This window comes from Colius striatus, chromosome 10, assembly GCF_028858725.1.
Source record: "Colius striatus isolate bColStr4 chromosome 10, bColStr4.1.hap1, whole genome shotgun sequence".
Taxonomy (NCBI): Eukaryota; Metazoa; Chordata; class Aves; order Coliiformes; family Coliidae; genus Colius; species Colius striatus.
This window is the reverse complement of record NC_084768.1, coordinates 20,057,485-20,075,599: the sequence shown is the minus strand read 5'-3', so window position 1 is coordinate 20,075,599 and position 18,115 is coordinate 20,057,485. Positions and strand designations below refer to the sequence as shown.

Here is an 18,115-nt window from a genome sequence, read left to right as displayed (position 1 = left end):
AAAACACAGGCTGTCAACTAGACTCCTGTGTTGCTTCCACCTCTGAGGTCTCTGGTGATGATTTACAGCCCAGGTTGCTCAGGCTGTTTGGAGCACAGCAGTGGAGGTACTCTAAGCTGGTGTTGCTTTCTTTCAATTTACGGGAAAATCTCCCTCCTTCCCCCTTCTTCTTTTTGAAGTCATCAGTCTCCTGCCATGGGAGATGAGGCTTTAGGCTCATTTAACACCATTCCTGTACAGTGGACCCAGTCCCTCAAAGTTGGCTGTCCCAGTATGTGGCTGGATCCCAGCCAGGCTCCTGCAAGCTCAGCTCCCGGAGCCGGCTGAGCGCTTGTGCCTTTTCAGATGCAGCCCTTGCTGGCCTCAGACATTTCCCCCAACTCTTCTACCCAATAGGCATCCTCTTGCCCAGTTGGAGAGGGAAGTTTTGACTGATTTTTCTGGCTTTCTTCTTAATCCTTGAAATGTCACTAAGCCAGATCAGAAGAAGTCAGGAGAGTCTGGAAATTTCAAGCTGCTACGAGGTGGTGTTTTTTCATATGTGTATGTATTTTTTTTAAAAGCCTCTCCCTTCCTTCTCCATGCCTTCATATAAACTGCTCCCTTCATAAATGAGGCAGTGGTCCACACACCACCTTCTACCCTGGGGTGAGTCCAGGCTATTTCTCTTTGAAGTTGCCCAGTAGAGATGCTGGTGGTGAGATGAGCCTCCAGAGCAAGACAGTTTCTTCCCACCAGGTCTAGGTGAGGTGCAGGTCTGGGGAGAGGCCAAACATCATGCTGGCCCCAAACTGGGGCACTCGAGCACCACATCAAGACAAGAAGCTCCTGTGAAGATGATGGGACTGCAAACCACAACACGCACCTGTGCAAACTGCAAGTCCTGTGGTGTGCCTTCCCCACGCTAGACCCCTCTCCCAAGATCTCCCTGTAGCCCCCAGGCAATGGGCCTCTGCCATGATTGAGAGGAGCAACAGGGAGATGCAGCAGCTGCATCAGTTATATTCCAGTGGACGGTGGAGAAGTGAGAAGCAGTGTGTGACAGAGAGGCTTCCTTGTACTCCTAGTTTCTTCCTATTGCTATGATCCCCCAGTGATTTGCCCCCTCCAGTCATCCAGCTAGATCACACTCTGTGTGCCAGGCAAGCACACAGGTGACCAAGAAAGTTAAATTAGGGATGGGCTGAAACCACAGGTGCTCACAACAGGATCCAGAGTTGCTCCTCTTCACCATCCTTCCAAAAAATCTTACTTCACACTCCCTTCAGTCGATTCAGGGCAACTATCTGGGTACAACTTTGCTGTACTACTTAGGTGCTCACACTGTGACAGTTTATGCTCCTAGTGTAGTCTGGTGGGAGTATTTGTGCAGAGCTCCATGCTGGAGCACTTGTCCCATCTACTCCCTGCCTGCCTCCACATTACCTGCTGGAGCCTGAACTCACCCTAGCAGGAACTTGCTGTTGCCCTTACACAGTCTTTGAGGGAAAAAACCAGATCCCTGATTTCTGAACAAGGGGAAGGGGAATCTCAAATTCTGCAAATATCTAGAAAGATAAGAATGTTCCAGGCTGTGTGGCCTGGCTCTGTGTGCTGAGGGCAACTCTCTGGCCCCATGCAATTGCTGCTTCTCAGAACAAGGGGCAATTTAGTTCCTCCTTGCAGTGCTTTCTCTAACCCAGTTAATCCCCAGCCCCATCTGTGTACCTGCAACATTGGTGGTGGGAGAAGGCAGGGGCAAGGAGCTGGAGCAGGCTGTCTTTACTAGAAGGATGAGAAGGAGGATGAAGAAGCCTCATTAAGGATGGAGTAATTTGCACTGGCTTGGATAAAACACATCAGTGCTGTCAGAACCTGTGTGGCAAATTCTAGGATGGCAGTGATGTGTCCTCCTCTGGGAGAGCAGTCCCCAGCCAGCCCCGTACCTCATGGGATTTTGATGCCTCTGTGTAAAAGATGCCATGTCTCTACTGCTGCCAAGGGCAGGAGACTGAAAAGCGGGTGGGCTCCGCTCCTAGACTTTTTTCTTCCTTTCTTTTTCATTGTTTTTTTGGCAAGTCATTTGGGCTGTTTTCGCAGCACAGGATGGTATTGGTCTGCCACGGTACAGCAGCCCCTTGGCGAGAGTGGGATTGACAGATCTGGCTGGAGTATAAAGAGGAGCCTCAGGAGTAGCTGAGTGCAGGCCAGCAGGATTTGGTGGTGGAGGCTCACTCCATCCAGCCAAGTATGTAGCTACTGGCTATGGGACAAAGCAGCCTAGGACCTGCAGGGGCTGCAAGGCAGAGGGGTGGTGCAGGGGCAGCACGAGAGGTGGGGAACAAGGAGGTGGTGAGTGTAAGGAAAAAAGCATTCAGTGCTCCAAAATCAGCATGATCTCCACTAGTGAGTGGAAGAAAAGGTCCTAGCTGAGCATAGGCTGTCTGTTCAGGAGGACCGGCCTGTGGTGAGGAGTGGGGATGGCATAGGTGGAGTGCTTGGTTGGACTTCAGAAGAAGTACCTTTAGGCTGCTCCTGCCTCCATGAGATGCTCAGTACAGCCAAGGTGGGGATTGTTTGGGGTGCTGCAGCCCAGTCTGATGTCTGTGTTTCTCCAGAAAGTTCCTGAAGGTCCAATGCCTGGAGAGCGGGCAGTGGGAAGAGGGGCGTTGTGTCCCCGTGGTGTGTGAGCCGCCACCTCCTGTCTTTGAGGGCATGTACAACTGCACCCAGGGCTTCGAGCTGGATAGCCAGTGTGTCCTCAACTGTGAGCCACAGGGACAACAGGTGAGTGACTTTAGGGAGATGTAGAGTTCAGCTAAATGCTGTGCTTCAGAGCATCTGAAAACAGCAGAGCTGCCTGGGGCACACTGTGTAGAGGGGCCCTGCAGCAGCTTCGCCATCACCAGGGCCAGATGCACTTGTGTCACCAAAGAGCAATTTTCCTGCAAACCCAAAGCTTTTCTTTGGGTTTGTGGCACAGGGTACATTGATGCCTGGGGATGATCTCCTGCTTCCTGCTGACCCTTTCAAAAAGCAGTGGTCCTGAGCAAGCCTGCTTGTCTTGAATAAAAAGAATCAGAAAGCAAAAGTAGAATATTTCCAGCAAGTTTTGGAGGTTGCTGTGAATACGTTTGTCTGGGGTACTGAAGAGTGTTGCTGCAGTAGTCTTGCTAACTGGGACTTGCCTGGGGATGCAGGTGGCTGCTACTAGGCTTTTCCACCCAGACTTCACCACTAACCTGCTGGAAGGGTCTAGTCAAAAGAAGTGTAGTTGATTCTCTCTGATGGGATCCAGCAGCAGTTGGAAAACAATGTCAGTAATGCAAAGCACACACAGGCTGGACCAGGTTGCTGTAACCCAGTTACCCCAGACACCTTCCCTCTGTACCTCACTGGTTGGCGAGAGGTCTCTGCGTTTGGTCCCTCTGGAGCTGGGCAGGGGCCAGGCAGGGCAAGCGTTGCTGCTGCCAATAGTAACATCAGCTGCTCTCCCTCTGCTTTGCAGGTTCCCATCGTCTGTACCAAGGAAGGCTTGTGGACAGAGGAGTTCAAACTGTGTGAGAGCTTACGGGGCTCTTGTCCGCCACCCCCAGAGCTGAACTTGGTGGAGTACAAGTGTGAGCACGGGCACAGCATAGGTGAGGGCAGACTAAAGCTAAACAGACAACCAACTCTTTGTGTATCAATCCCTTCTAAATCTATGAAAAAAACCCTGTTTTCTCTTCCATCTTTTTTCTAAATACAAGAGACAGAGGTAGCTTTAGCCTTGGTTAGTACTTATGGGCAACACTCAAAGCTAAAGCTGGCTCCAGTGTAAGCATCTCTTTTCAGGGGCTCACTCCAGGGCAAACCCAGCCTTTTGCTCTAAATCTGCTAATATCTAGCTCTCCATCCCCTGCAAAGTCTCTCTGCTTGTGTTACTGCTGGCATTTGCAGGTCCTAGATGAAAGCCACAGTGACAATCATGTGTAACAGGGCACTTTCACCAGATGAGGGACCACATCATCCATTTCTTTCCTTATGACTTGGGTGCTCTGTGCTTTCAGGAAAAACTGCAATGCTCAGTCACAGTTGTAGCATCTTGTCTGGTATCCCTGCTGGGCAGGACTTGTGAGCAAAGCCCATATCACTCTGAAGCAAACACACCAGTCATCCAGTCTGATCAAAACAGGCTGAGGCAACTCTAAGGGCAGGGCCTGCTAAGATTAAGCTTTGGACAGACCTGACGTGAAGCTGGGGTTAGGGCTGGGATTCACCTGGTTTCCCAAGGCCATTTTGCAGCTTTTTTCCTTCATGAGTAATAGAAAGGTATTGGAAATTTAGCAGGGTAGAAAAACTAGGAAAGATGCTTCCTAACGTGCCAATAAACATCCCATAGTATCCAGGCCAGGCTTCATGCTGGATCCCATGTCCTGCCATAACTTGAATCTATTTCTTAGGGTGGTTCAATTTTCCTCTCCTGGGAGAAGGGAATTGGCCACAACTCCCATAGGCTTTTATTTAATTCAGGGTTTGGGGAAACAATTGTCTGCTCAGGTTGGGAGGAAAAGTGTCTCTTCGTTGTCTGCCTTTACACTCTTAGTGAGGGACCTACATGTTTGAATCTGATACCCTCCTATAAGTCATTGTTGCCTGGTTCCTGATGAAGTTCTCCCTCCTCTCATAGGTGCTGTGTGTATACCTTCCTGTATCATACCTCCCAGTGACCCCGTCATACTGCCTGAAAACGTAACTGCTGAGACTATGGATCACCGTCTGCAGCCCACACTAGTCCAGGTAAACAGGAAGGTGGATCTTTCTGCAGGGCACTCACTGGTAGCATAAAAGGGAGCCCACTTGTATATGTCTAGTGTTCTTTAAACAAAATCTCTTTGCTTTGGGGGGAGAAGAATGGGAAGATAAGCAGCATAAGCAAGCTCAGGACTGGCTGGCCCTTTCCAGGGAACTTCCCAGGTTGTGAGCTCTGGAGGTACCTGCTGCTCCCCATAACCAGATTCCAGCTCTGAAGTCTTCTTCCTTCCCACTGCTTCTTTCCCCCTTCCCAACGGACTTTACATAGCCTTCTGCTCTCCCCTACCAAAGCTCAGCTCCCAAGCCAGCTTTCAAGGACTTACAGGATACCACAGTGAATAAAATTAAAGGCAGGAATCTCACTGATTTTTTTCAGGACTCACTGACTGCTTCAGTGCTGCATGCCTAAACGTGCTAAGCTGCTGTTTATTATCAGCCAGGGTGCTGGGAGAGCAAAAGCCTCCCCTGGCACAGCATGAGCCAGGGTCCCCACTACCTGGCAGCGGAGATGCAACCCCAGGGAAGCATGTCCTTGCCAGGGAGGAGGGAGAGTACTGTCAGCTGAAAGGTGTCTCTGGCTGCCAGGACCTGCTGGCCAGCCGCTTGCCTCTGCTGCTGGAACGGGGGAGCCATTCCCTCCCCGTGTCTTACTCATTTTTGTAGGCAAACCAGCTCAAATAGCTCACATAGTTTGGATCCTCATGGCACGACTTTCCCAAAAAGAAGCTCTGCCGGGGTAATATTTCTTAAAATAAAAATGAGATACATAAGGAAGGAGGTGGAAAAAAGAAAAGCAAACAATCTTCCCAGGAGCCAGTGCCCCCATCCAAATGCTTTTCCCTTCTCCTGGGAGACCGCAGGAGGCCCAGCGTCGTGCCTGTGGATACTCCTGTACGTCACGCTGACCCAAACCCCTGACGGATGCCTGCCGGGGGTGAGGATGCCCGAGGCGTGTGGGATGATTAGGCACGAGCCTTTGGAAGGAGTCCTCTCCTTTGAGGGATCGAGTGGCTTGGCCTGTCAAGGCGATGGTGTTTGGCTTCCCCTGCACCGTGGCTGCGAGCTCTCGTGCAAGGGAAGCATTTTGCAGAGGAGGAGGAGGAGGGAGGGCAGGCGTTATTTTAAGCAGTGCTGCTCCTTGCCAGGAGCTCTCTCCCTGGACTGTCTTGATTTCCTCTCTGCCCTGGCTCCTACCTCTGATCCCCACTTTGCTCCTGCAAGCCTCCAGCAGCTTGCCATTCTTGGGAGCTGCCATGCTCCCAAGGTAATGGAGAGGATGGGGCAAACCACACAGGGAGCTGCGAAGGCCACTCAGAGAGGGCACGGTCCTGTTTTGCCTTCAGATCTGATTCGCTGCATCTTGTAGCCAAGCAGATTTGCCCTTCTGCTCTTATTTCCCAGCCTGGGATATGAGTATAAGGCTACCAAGGTGATTAGGGAACTGAAACATCTCTCTTATGAGGAAAGGCTATGACACCTGTTGCTGTTTAGCCTGGAGAGGACCGAGAGGGCACTGTATAAATGTTTATAAATACCTAAAAGGGGGTTGTCATGAGAATGAATCCATTTTTTTTGCTGTGGTGCCCAGTGACAGGACAAGGGGTAACAGGCACAAGTTAGAACACAGAAGTTCCACTTCAACATGAGGAGAAATTTCTTTGGTGTTGAGGTGAGGGAGCCCTGGCACAGGCTGCCCAGGGAGGGTGTGGAGACTCCTTCTCTGGAGGTTTCCAAACACCCCTGGACATGTTCCTGTGTGACTTGATGGAGAGAAGCCTGCTTTAGCAGGGGGTTGGACTAGAAGATCTCTAGAGGTCCCTTCCGACCCCCACCATTCTGTGAGTATACTAATAATATGAGTATGCTAGAATGCGACTCCAGTTGCACAGAAACCACATATGAAACACCTCAATTGGGTTAGGATGCAAACATCCTCCAGGCTAAGCAGGAATCAACTAGCTCAGCCATCACTTCCAGCCTCTGCTCCATCTTATGGTGCCTCCCTCTGGGTCTACCTTGCCTGCACTGTCTATGGATGGTGAGGACTTCATCCTGCCTTAGCCTCATCCCAGTCTTCAGCAGAAGGATCTGCAGCAGGTCTATGGGCAGAGATGCCCCATCCATATCTGCTGTGCCACCTGGGAATGCTAGAGCTGCTCTGCCTTCTGCTTCACATTTCAGATGGGAGGCCAGGGGAAAACACGTGTGCCCCTCTGCAATTCACACACTGTGAAGGGCATCCTAGGACACTTTCACAAGCCAGCTGTTGTTTTATGGGGCCTCAGATTTCAAAGTCTGCCTGAGCTTTACAAGAAGGAAATTGCCTGTGTGGTGGAGCTTTTCTTCCCTCATGTAATCATGAGTGCTCCCCACAAACCCCTGCTGAATGAGCAGGACGGTGTGTTCCAGCAGAATGAAACTGAGCCCTTCACATCTCGTGCTGGTGTCCAGTTGGCTGCAACGGTTGAGTTCGTGCCTCATAAATACCAGAGATAACCTCAACCCTGCAAGTGAATATAAGTCTAGTGTATCTGCCTCAGGCTAGACCTGGGGAAGAGACTCCTGCTGAGATCCCATCCTCAGAGCCTGAGCAAGGATCAATGAGCAAATTGATTAAGGCACTGAGTGATCAGCAGCTGAGCTCCCCCCATCCCATACAATTGTGAAGCCAGTGAATCCAGCATCATGAAGAGAGATGATGGCAGGCTCAACCTGTCGTGGCCCCAGGTGGCTTCCTCCCAGCAGCAGCTTGTGGCCAAGTCAGACACTATGAGGTGGCCCTGCCAGCCAACCCTACTTCTCTGATGACCTCTCCCGTCTTTCTTTGTCCTCTCTCAGTTGTATATCTGTGTACACGTGTGTCTGTCTAGCCTCTGCCTTGAACAACATACCTTAGTTTGTATGTGAACCAGGTGCAGCTGCCCTGAGTTTGAGGGGCTTCAAAGGTTTCCCACTGGGCAGAGGTGCAGAGAGGATCCTGGAGGTGCCACTGTTGTGGGAGACCTTCTGCCTCCAGAAATTGCCAGTGGTTGTTACCCTCCCTCTGCCATCCAGGCTAACAGCTTTTCTCTCTCCTTCCTTGTCCAGCATATTGTGTGCACGGGCAGGCTGCGGTGGTATCCAGACCCCTCTGTCATTCACTGCATCCAGTCGTGTGAGGTAAGCCCTCCCTGCTCCCAGCACAAGCCTCAGCAAAGCTGGGTGACTTTGACTTCAGCTTTGCTCTCAGCTAGCCTAGGGCTTGCTAGCTGAACAGAGAGACCACAGCAAGCATCCTTGGTTACAGTGCCCTGCAGCCAGGGTGATGCTGGGGAACAAGAGCTGCAGAATAAGCCATTTCCTTCCTTGCCTGCTTCTTTCTGGCCAGTCTGGGAAGAATGTTCTAGCAATAGGATTTCACTGGCAAGGGGTATCCCCAAAAAACCCATGCTGACTCCAAGCCTGAATATTTCCTTAACCAAAACCGCATTTCTAGAGTAACATGGATCCAGAAAAGCCCTGTGTGACTCACGGTCCAACCAAAACAACCAGGATTTCCAGCCTCGTACATGCAAAACAAACCACTCCTGAAGAATCTGCAGACAAAGAATTCCTTGCAGAAATCGGTTAGCCGCTCATTTTGCTTTGAGTAATGACCAGGCAGGAGAAAATCCTGGGCAGCCTGGAGTCGGTTCACAAAGGAAATTAAAAATAGGCAGTCTTTGTCAAGCACTAGTTGTTATTATGATTGAGGATAAAAGGAAAAAGGAGGGGGGGAAGGGGGCATTTTGGAATGTTAAATACTGAAAATTTGGGATTTTTACCAAAAAGGAAAATGTAAATGAAATTTGCACGCTGAAAATAGCTTTGGGGTTTGCTGATTGGTTTTTTTATGTGCTCGTTTCAATGCAAATGATTGCTTTTGCTAACTGATTCTGCCTAGCTCAGCTCTCTGTCAGCTGAAGTGTGGGGGAGAGGGTGATGTTGCAGGGCACACGTCCCCAGGAAGGAAATGTCATGGCCAACACAAGGAACAGCAGTTATTTCCCAGATGGGATGGCTGTGTTGCGTGTATTTGCTGCAAGGTACGGGTAGCATGTGTAGGGGAGTGACATGCTGTGTACTAAAGATGTGTTTGATAGTTAAGAAACAGAACTTAGTAATGGACCCTCCAGCCTTCTGGGAGCTCCAGGGCTTTCTAAACCACATGTTTTAGCTCAGCTCTGGGTAATGTATTTAAAATAGGATGGCTTTATGTGGAAGAGTAATCTAGATGGTGCCAGTAATCCTCTGTGTGGTTCTGTTAGCAAGGGAGAAGGGCTCCTTGTGATCTCTTGGAGTTGGTACTTCCAGAAAAGGTACAGATAAGGGGTGAGATGCTCCTTCTTCTGTAGCTCAGGTGAGTGAAAGATGATACAGGTGTGAGGATGCTCCCTTAGGCTCAGGTATATCAGTCTGACCTGAGCCTTTCCTTCTCCTGCACCTCACTTGGGGTCTGTGCCTTCAGCAAGAGATCCCGTAGAGGATGGTGAAAAATGACAGATTATTTGTGTGCAAGTGTGTGAGAGTAACCAGCTAACTGCAGTCTCAGCAGCTGACAGTCACTGTCCTCTAATTGGCCAATATGACCTTCTGTTCCTGGATAACTGTCATCCCCTTTTACTCTTAGAGAACAATCCTAGATGGCAGTCTTAGCATATAGGAGGTTAATCAAGCCAAAATCTTGCAGTGTCCTACCAGAAGATGGAGAGTCTTCATCACCCTTGTAGACTTTTTTAATGCCTTTTCTGCTTCTAATTAATCTGTCATGAGAGTGACCAAGCAGTACATACTCTTCCAGCTGAGGTCTCACCAAAGTCCTGCACAAAGCTTCCTTGAGCTGGACACGTCTCTTTTGATAGGACCCAGAGCTATATCTGTTGTTTCTACAGTTGCATCAGTCTGGCAACTCAGAGGTATCCTGAGGTCAGGAATACACCCAGATCTTTTCTGCCTCCTTTGTTTCCAACAGATATGCTCCGAGCTAACAGCAGATGTTTTACTATTAGCATAAGAGCTTGCCCTTCAGTTTTATACAAGTGAGTGTCATCCTGTTTCTCTAGTTCTTCAGGTCATCTAACTGTGTCAGATATCCTGATCCTCCTCTGTAGAACAATGCCTTCTTCCTTGTTAGCAGTTTAATCAGCTCAGGCCTATTTTTAAGGTCACAGTCACTCACTGTAATGCTGATGAAGATTAATCTCCATCTCTCTTTATACAGCTCCCACATATCTGAACATGAGGACCCTGTTCTCCTCCTCCTCACTTCCCACACACAAGTCTACTGATTATTCTTTTCATGGTGTTTTCTTCTACAGTGCTGCAGGTTGTGAAGGTTGGACTGATAAACCAAGTCTCCCTAGATAATGTTTTTCACATGTTTCATAGTAGCCATTGTCTTGCCATGAAGGATAACTCTTACCAAAAGTGTCTCTTTCAAAGCATTTGCTCTGGGAGCTGCTGCTTGGCACTGGGAAGAAGGGAGGTGTTACCTGTCCCATACACCCCCATTTGACCACAGAAAATGCTCTGAATGCTGTTTGCAGCTCACCTGCCCTGGATTCTATCCTCATTCCTATTCCTGCCCTGCCTCCATCCTTGTGAGCAAAAGCACTGCAGCTCTCACAGGCCATTGCACTTGTGACACAATCTTTTGCAGAATATGAGGACATCAGACAGCGAGAGAGGTAGAGGTGAAATATAACCTGTAATCTGTCCTGGCTGTGTGGTGCCCCACAACCCCACCTCCTTTATATGTTCTCCCCTTCATTTACCTGCACAAGAATTGTTCTGCCTTGGCAGAACATAGACCCTGCTGGGTCTGACATGGTTCACCTTAACTTGTGGTATGTTTGGGACATCTCAGTCTTAGGTTCCTTAGGTTTCTTAGTGACACGCTGCTCCAGCCTCGGTCACCTCAGGTCTGAGTCACCCCTCGGAGATGTAGTTGTTCTCTCCATTGACTGCCAAGTACGTGTTGGATGAGGAACATCCTGGATGCCTCAATGAAGGGAACAACCCCGGGTAAGAGAAATCCAGGCCACCTGACTGCTTGTACCATCTCTCCCTGGTGGAATCACTTCAGGCTACGGCAAGCAGTAGTCAAGCCTCAACCTCCCCAGCCCCAGCTGGAGCCCTGCCTCACACTATGGAAATTTCAGATCACCCTGCAATGGCATTAGAAGGATTTTTACTCGTCTTTATCCTATGCTGGCACTGGATCAGCCCGCCTGCTCATCCCCACCTCCCTTCTCTTTCCATTAATCTGCTCGTCCATCTGCCTCCCGGTCTCTTGCTGTGCCTTGCCAAGTTCCCCGTCCCTGGAGCAGGGAGGCACGTAGTTCAGCAGGCGAGAGGGAGAGCTGCAAAACCTTCCAGGAGCCCATCAGGAATACAAGTTAGTGCAGAGCGTGCTTTGCCTCTCAAGGGCCAGTGGAACATCTCAGCCTCTGCCATCAGTACAAAAACAGATGGCAGCACCGGGCTGGGGAGGGGAAGAGCGGGCTTGAGGCTGGATGGAGAAGGGAGTGGAGGAGCGAAACGTCTCCTCCCTACTGTGGTTTGGGAAGAGGTGATTGTGTTCCTGGTGGTGCTTGGTGTTTGCAGCATCTGGGGCAGATTCTCCTAAGGCATCCCAATGTGACTACTCCTCAACTATCCATCTCCTGTGCTATTGATTTCAGAGGAGGGGACAGCATGGGTGATCCAGGCTGCTTCCTTGCAATATTCCTTCCCTGGTCCAAAATAGTCCAAGTGTGACTGTGGATGCTATATAGCATCTCCTAGTCTATGCAACTCTCTAAACTCTGCACCCTGCTATTTCCCACCACAGGGGCTCCTGTGGTTCACGTTGTGGCTGTGGTTTAGGAGAAAAAGTTCATTTATTTTATCATCACCATGTTTACCCAGTGTTGCTCACAGGATGGAGTAACCATCACTGTCCTGCTCAAATGCCCTTAGAAGAGGGCAGACTGCTCTTGCAATGATCGGAGTGAATGTGGGCAGGCTCTTCTGGGCAGCCAATATGTTGTATGATATGCAGATCTTCCTCCCTTCCATCAGCTTGGTTTCATTGTTTCATGTGGGTAGCAAAGGGTTAACTGCAAGGGGTTTAAGGCAGCATGCTTTGGACAGACCATTAGGAAGCAGATCTTCATACTGGTTTGGTAGGAGCTGGACAAGAGGTACTACAGCTGTGTTCTGCCTTGTAGGGTAGGAATTGCTCTGGTTGGGGTTGGCTTTGCTGTGCTTTGCTCTGTGCACGTTTCCCCCACTGCCTGTGCACTGAGGTAATATTCAGGGACTTTGGCTGAGCTCTCTGCTTCTTGCCCTGGGCCGTACCAGAACTCTGTCGTGAGCATGAGCTGCTGGGAATTTCTCAAGTCTTCCCTGCACAAGGACAAGGTCCTGCTGCCCTTGAGCTTGGTGCTGGTCACGTTATCACGATCGTAAAATGCTGATCTGTTCCTTGTTTTGTGGTTTTCCTGAGGTAGTACGATGGAAACAATGAGATAGGGATTGAAGTGTGTTTGTGGTTGCAAGTTTTCTCAGTCCAACAGGTAGTCAAGGACCCCGATGGATCCTTGGCTCTTTCTACCAGCACGCACAAAGCTCTTGCTCGGCACGTCTGTGGCTCACGTCCAGTGTTTGTCAGCCAGAATTAACCCCTTTAAAGGCATATACAACAGAGACAGTGGGAAATCTCATCTAAAAGCAGGGTCTTGCTGCGTTTTAGTGTGACAGGAGATAGGATGTGACTCGCTCTCTGGGCGAAGCACTGCCATGGGGTCCAGCTGCAGGCAGCTGCCTCTGCTTCTCACCATTAAAGGGACTAAGGCCCCTTGATTGTCACTCCTTTCAGATTGGGCAGAAGAGGGCTCTGATTTTCAACCATGGCAAAGCTTAGCATAGGAAACCAGGCAGAAACATGATGCTGGGAGGATGCCCTGCTCCGGAAAAGAGATCTTCTCCTGTTTCCTAGGACTTTAAGGCATCCCATCTTCAACAATGGTCTCTCTAGAGCAATTAGGTATTGTAGCACGGCCAGAACTTAGTTACCCTTCCCCCTGCATCACTACTCTCATCTCTTTTTTCCCCGTGGGAGCATTTCACGACACCTTTATCCAGCCTGTACTCTTCCTCTGCCTGCCATCTGGCTTTGAATATGCAGAGAGGATCTTACTGGACATGACTGCTGTTCTTGCAAGTAGGCAAGAGGCAGACTGTGTGGCTGCTATTCTTTCAGAAGTCTCACCAAAGCTGAAGGGTAAAGTCCATGTGATCCAGGTGACTCAATGAGTTGCCCTAGATTTTTGTACATTCATATTTTGGATAGCACTCAACATGTTGGCCTCCACATCTAAAGAGGATGCAGAGCAGTTGGAAAAAGCAATCAAAATGATTAAGGGGATGCCACAGCTGCCCTTCAAGGAGATCCTAGAACACCTGGGAGTCTTCACTTTGATGAGCAGAAGACTGCTGGAGGTTTGCCAAGTCCCAGAAGTGCTGGGTAAGATGGATGCAGAACAGAAGAGCATTCACCAAGACTGGCAAGGGGTTTATTTCAAACAAGTGAAGGAAAGTGCTTTGAACACAGTGAGTTTTCAAACTGGCTGCCAGATGAGAGTGCAGGGGAACTACAAGCTTTAAGCTTCAAAAAGAACTAAACAAATTAGGGGACATGAGGGCCACAAACAGATACTGAATGAGCCAGGCAGGGATATACCTGCCCCCACGCTTAATTCAACAAGTGCAGGTGACAGGGGAGTACAAGGAGCATGGACTGCCAGTAGTGGTCACTTCTGGATCAGACCCGGCCCTGACTGGTACAGGCAAAGCTCTTCATGCTGTGGAGGTGGGAGGCAAGATGATGAGCTCTCTGTGTACCTGCTGGGTACATTTTCATTCTGCTCTGAGCATGGGATATAGCCTTTCAGGGGATGAACCCAAAGAAATCTATTAATCTTCCAGGAATCTCAGTTGAGGCATACTTTTCCTAGACTGTGAGAAGATCTCTGCACGTATGTAGAGTGTGACTGTGGAAACTTCATTTTCTTAGCAGCAAAGTGGAGAGAAATAAAAAGATTGACAGGGGACAGGCACAGGTCTCCTGTTTGCCGGGACAGTCTTACAGAGCCCTGAAGGACAGGTTACCCCTTTGGGCACAGCATCCAGGCACACCACCAGTGCTGGTGGAGACCTAAAGAGGTGGAAGCAGCCTGGTCTCCCCCAAGCCAAATTTTGCAGCCTGGCCTGCACTGGGATGCCCTGACCTCTGGCTACTCCTCTGTCCTCTCTAGCTCAGGTGCCATCCCCCCATCCTTCTCTCCCCTCTCCTGGCGGTCATGGTTGTGCAGCCAGTGACACACACAGGGAGTGTAAAACCACTGAAAGCACCCGCTGAAATAAAAACCAATGAGTCGTTTCTGATGATAAACAAACATCCTCAAGCATAGCTCAGCCAACTGCTCTTCCAGCACGAATGTTCATTCCCCTTCAGCTCCTTCATCCCTCGTACATTGTTTTTCTTTCTGTTTAAGATCTGTAACAAGAACTTGGCAGAAACCAGATACAAGTGGGTCAGGAGGCCCTTGTGGTTTTCAGAGCTTGTTTTCCATAACCCATTCTATCCTGCAACTCATTTTGCACAAATGGCTTGGCAGGAGATCTAGTCTATGGCAGCAGGCAAGCTGCTGAGGGCAAGACTGCAGGCTGGTGCTTGTGGTGTGGGAAGTCCTGGCTTCTCTCGTGTGTGCAGCAGCCCTGGGAATGGTGAGCGCTGGGGACCCATCTCTGGGAGCCACCATTCTTGCTGAGAGCACTATCAGCAAATGACATCTTCCTCTGCTCCCCTTCACTTGTTCTCTCCTGCTTCTGTTTTTCCTCTTCTGTTAGCACCAAGATCGGGGTGTAAAAAGGACAAGGCTAAGGATCCCACCATGAATAAATCATGGACACGGGGGATTTTATGGAAGCAATGATCTGCTTTGTGGTGTTCATCGACACCAGCTTTCCAACCCTTTCTTCATTCTTGTCATTATGGACTGTGCAAAGCCCTTTCCATGTTGCTGTCTGTTGAGATATGGGGTCCCTGAGGAGCAAGGCACAGAGGAGGACAGGGATAAATAAATGCATCTCCATTCGGTAGCAAAAAGTGCCACATACATCTGCAGCAGAAGCGTGTCCAAGCCCAGTCCTGGCCTGGCCACAGAAATGCTTTCAAGCACTGAGAAGGTAAGGACCTGCTTTCCCAGTATGGTCATCTACAGCAGCATTCAGGGTGGAGACCAAGCAGCAAACTAACCTCTGAGCTCTCTGTCCCCCTTCAGACGTTGATTCTGTCCAAACTCAATCCAGACTGATTCAGCAGTCTGGGACACAGATGTTTGCAGGAAACTCATGTCCAAGGAGACTCCTTTGTCCTTAAGAACACTTGGAGCTGGGCTGTTTTTTGCCTTGGGCATGGCAGTACAAGTGATGGCACATAGGCTGAAACCAGACAGCAAGATGCCGCCTTCCAGCCTGTCACCTTTTCCCTGAAGCATTCCTTTGAATATACGGAGTACTTTCTCAAGCAACAAGCCTCTGTTTTCTTGGTGAGGCCTTGGGAGAAGAATGTTGGAGCTGGAGCAGATGTTCATGAAGACCCAAGATGTGATGAAAGCGGTCTGTAGATGGAGTTGACAAGTGAGTGACTCAGGGACACCAGGAAGCTCTGAAACAATTGGAATTTCTCCACTTTGCTTTTCTGGCTGTCTGAGATGATAGGGCAAGTCCACAATGTCTCCAACCAAACCATCCTACAGGCATGTGGCTCCAAGGGACAGCTGCTGTTGTTCAAAAGGAGCAGAGACACAGTTCAGGGGGCACAAATGGGAGACACAGAAATGGTGGATGAAGGAGTTTGTTTCTCAGTTTGTTTCTCTTTTCTCATCTTCAGGTCACTTGGTCCCAGGTAGCTCTTTCCAGATTTCTAGAGCTCTCTTCCTCTAAGCGATGCTCATCCTGCCTCCCTTGCTGCAATGGGCCAAGTAGAGCTCGCTTCTCAGAGTGGCTCAGGGCAGTGAAGCATCTCAAACAGCTTTTTGATCAGAAGCCAAGCCTGTTCCCTCTCCATCCCTCTCTGTTTTTCAGAGCTGATTTCCTCTTTGCGTGCTGGAGAGCCTCAGGAGGGAGAGAGGGAAAGTGAATGTGTTTGGGGTGTCGAGGGGGGGGAAGAAAAAAAAATTAAAAGACACTGCAACAGAGACAGGGCCAAGAAAAATATTTAATCCAAACAATGAACATCGTCGTTTCCTCCCACAGTCTGCATTCCCAGTCAACTTCCCTGGGCAAGCAGGGGGAGCCAAGAATGGCCGGGCTCACTGCCTCACCAGCATGAGTGTGTGTGTGCAAAGAAAGGGATGTGTCCTGGGGACACCCTGCCATAGCATCGTTTAACCGACTCCTGCCACGGCTGTGGCTGAAGGGACTGACACCAGCCCCAGGAAACAGTGGTTTGGAGGGATGCACATGGGGATGAGAGGGGGAATTTCCAGGGAGCCAAGCGAGGGTGGTGGATGCATAAAGGCTTTAAGAGAGCCAGGCTTTTAACAAGGCTTTGAGTACTCTCCAATTCTTACCAGGGTCCTCACAGAGCTTTCTGAAACACCTTGGCTATTGGCTGAGGTGGGAAGGAAATGTATCTGACAGGGAGAAGCTGCCCTCTGCCTATCCCTGGCCAAGGGCTGCTGCAGCCTCTTAATGCTTTCCTTTGCCCGCATGCCCCGTCTGCTCCACTCTGCCATGTGAAGCAGCTTTCCACTGGGATGCTGCAGCTTTCTTAGACCCACAAGGCTGCAGCAGTCTTTGGCCTTGGGGCAGCCCAAGGTTCATGTTCCACCATTCTGTGAGCCATGATTTGGGCTGACATCCTTCTGCCACCACCTGGGCTGGGGTTTCCAGCTGTGCTAGATGAGACCCTGGCCCTGGCTACCGCTACTTTCTCATTCCCAGTGCTAAGCATATGCTGCTGCCTTTGGGGGCTTGCTCTTGAAGACTTTGCAAGGTCATACGCACAGCAATGGGAGACATTTCCCCAGCCCTGTCCCTGTCTCCCCTGCCACACCGTCTCCCTCCTGCCTCTTCCAACTGATCTCTCCAACACTAATGACTCATCCATCGCAAGAGCACAATTAACAGCAGTGAAGCTGATGCACAAGGTGTGGGTCTGACAGCACAGGCAGCTTTTCCAGGGCTGGTCTCTGCCTGTCTCCTCTGCTGGAATGATGGTTCCCCTGTTCCCCTGGAGCTACTTTGAAAGCAACAGCTGAGAAGAACAAAGACACCTGCAGTGTTGCAGGTGTTAGACTCAGCATGCAAAGGGTCCAAGGTCACCACCTGAAAGTGAAGGGATGTAAGGACAGAAAAATCCCTGCTGACTTAGAAGCAGCATGAAAGCAAACTGCACACCTTCCTCAGATGGGATCAGCATGGTTGCAAAGCCCAGGACCTGCACAGCTTCCTGAAGGCTGAAGGAAAACACTTTGCTTATGAAGGCTGGACTTGGTCCCCTGATGCTGGGATCTGGGCTTTCTCTAGCAATGGGCAGACTGAAATCACAAGCACTTGCCATCCTAGCAGCAGCCCAGGAGAGCCTTTCAGCTCCTTCCTTACACAATTGCCCAGGTGCACCCTGAGTTTTTTCTTTTTTCCACCTTTCTCTGAAGCGTCTGCAATGGGTTATCACCAAAAGCAAGGTAGCAGGCATTCAGATCTTCTCAACCAGAGGAAAAGCTGCATTCCTGGGAAATGATGTTCATCAAACACCTGTGATGCAGCAGCAAAATATGTGTGATATTTATGGTATCTGGTTTATTCTTTGTGCTTCATCTTCCCTTCATTCTGTTCCACCCTTTTCCTCTCTTTCTCACATCCCTCCTTTGCCTGCAAGATTTTTCCCTCTTTTTTTTCCCCCTCCTTATTTTCTTTTTCATTTTCCCTTTCTGCCTATTCCCAGCTTTGAGAGCAGGTGGGGTATTTTTGGCCCATTTAAATTGCCAAGCCCTTGATTCACAGTTCCTCTTTTCCTGCCATCAGCACAGGGCTCTGGCCTGCAGTGCCAGATGCTGCACCTCCACGTGCTGACACATGCCTCGCTGAAGCTGCTTCCTGAATAAACACGGAAGATGGATGGCACAAGCAGGGAGATTTGCTGACGCAGCCTGGCTCCCTGGCTGCCTTGGTGGCATGCTGCCTAGCTGAGCAGCTCCTAATTGCTTAACATGGTGTGGAGCAGTTACCTTATTCATTTTTTCCCAGTTTGTACAAGCCATTTCAGCCAGCC

General features: G+C 49.8%; 1 protein-coding gene across 1 annotated transcript in view; it reads left to right on the top strand.

Annotated features, from left to right (window-relative positions):
- The window catches only part of PAPPA2 (pappalysin 2), a 92,079-nt gene that overhangs the window by 68,541 nt on the left and 5,423 nt on the right, over nt 1-18,115 (top strand). The window contains exons 17-20 of the mRNA XM_062003888.1: nt 2,598-2,766; nt 3,488-3,620; nt 4,649-4,758; nt 7,861-7,932. Of these exons, the coding sequence (XP_061859872.1) occupies nt 2,598-2,766; nt 3,488-3,620; nt 4,649-4,758; nt 7,861-7,932 (484 nt within the window). The remainder of the gene's footprint in view (nt 1-2,597; nt 2,767-3,487; nt 3,621-4,648; nt 4,759-7,860; nt 7,933-18,115) is intronic.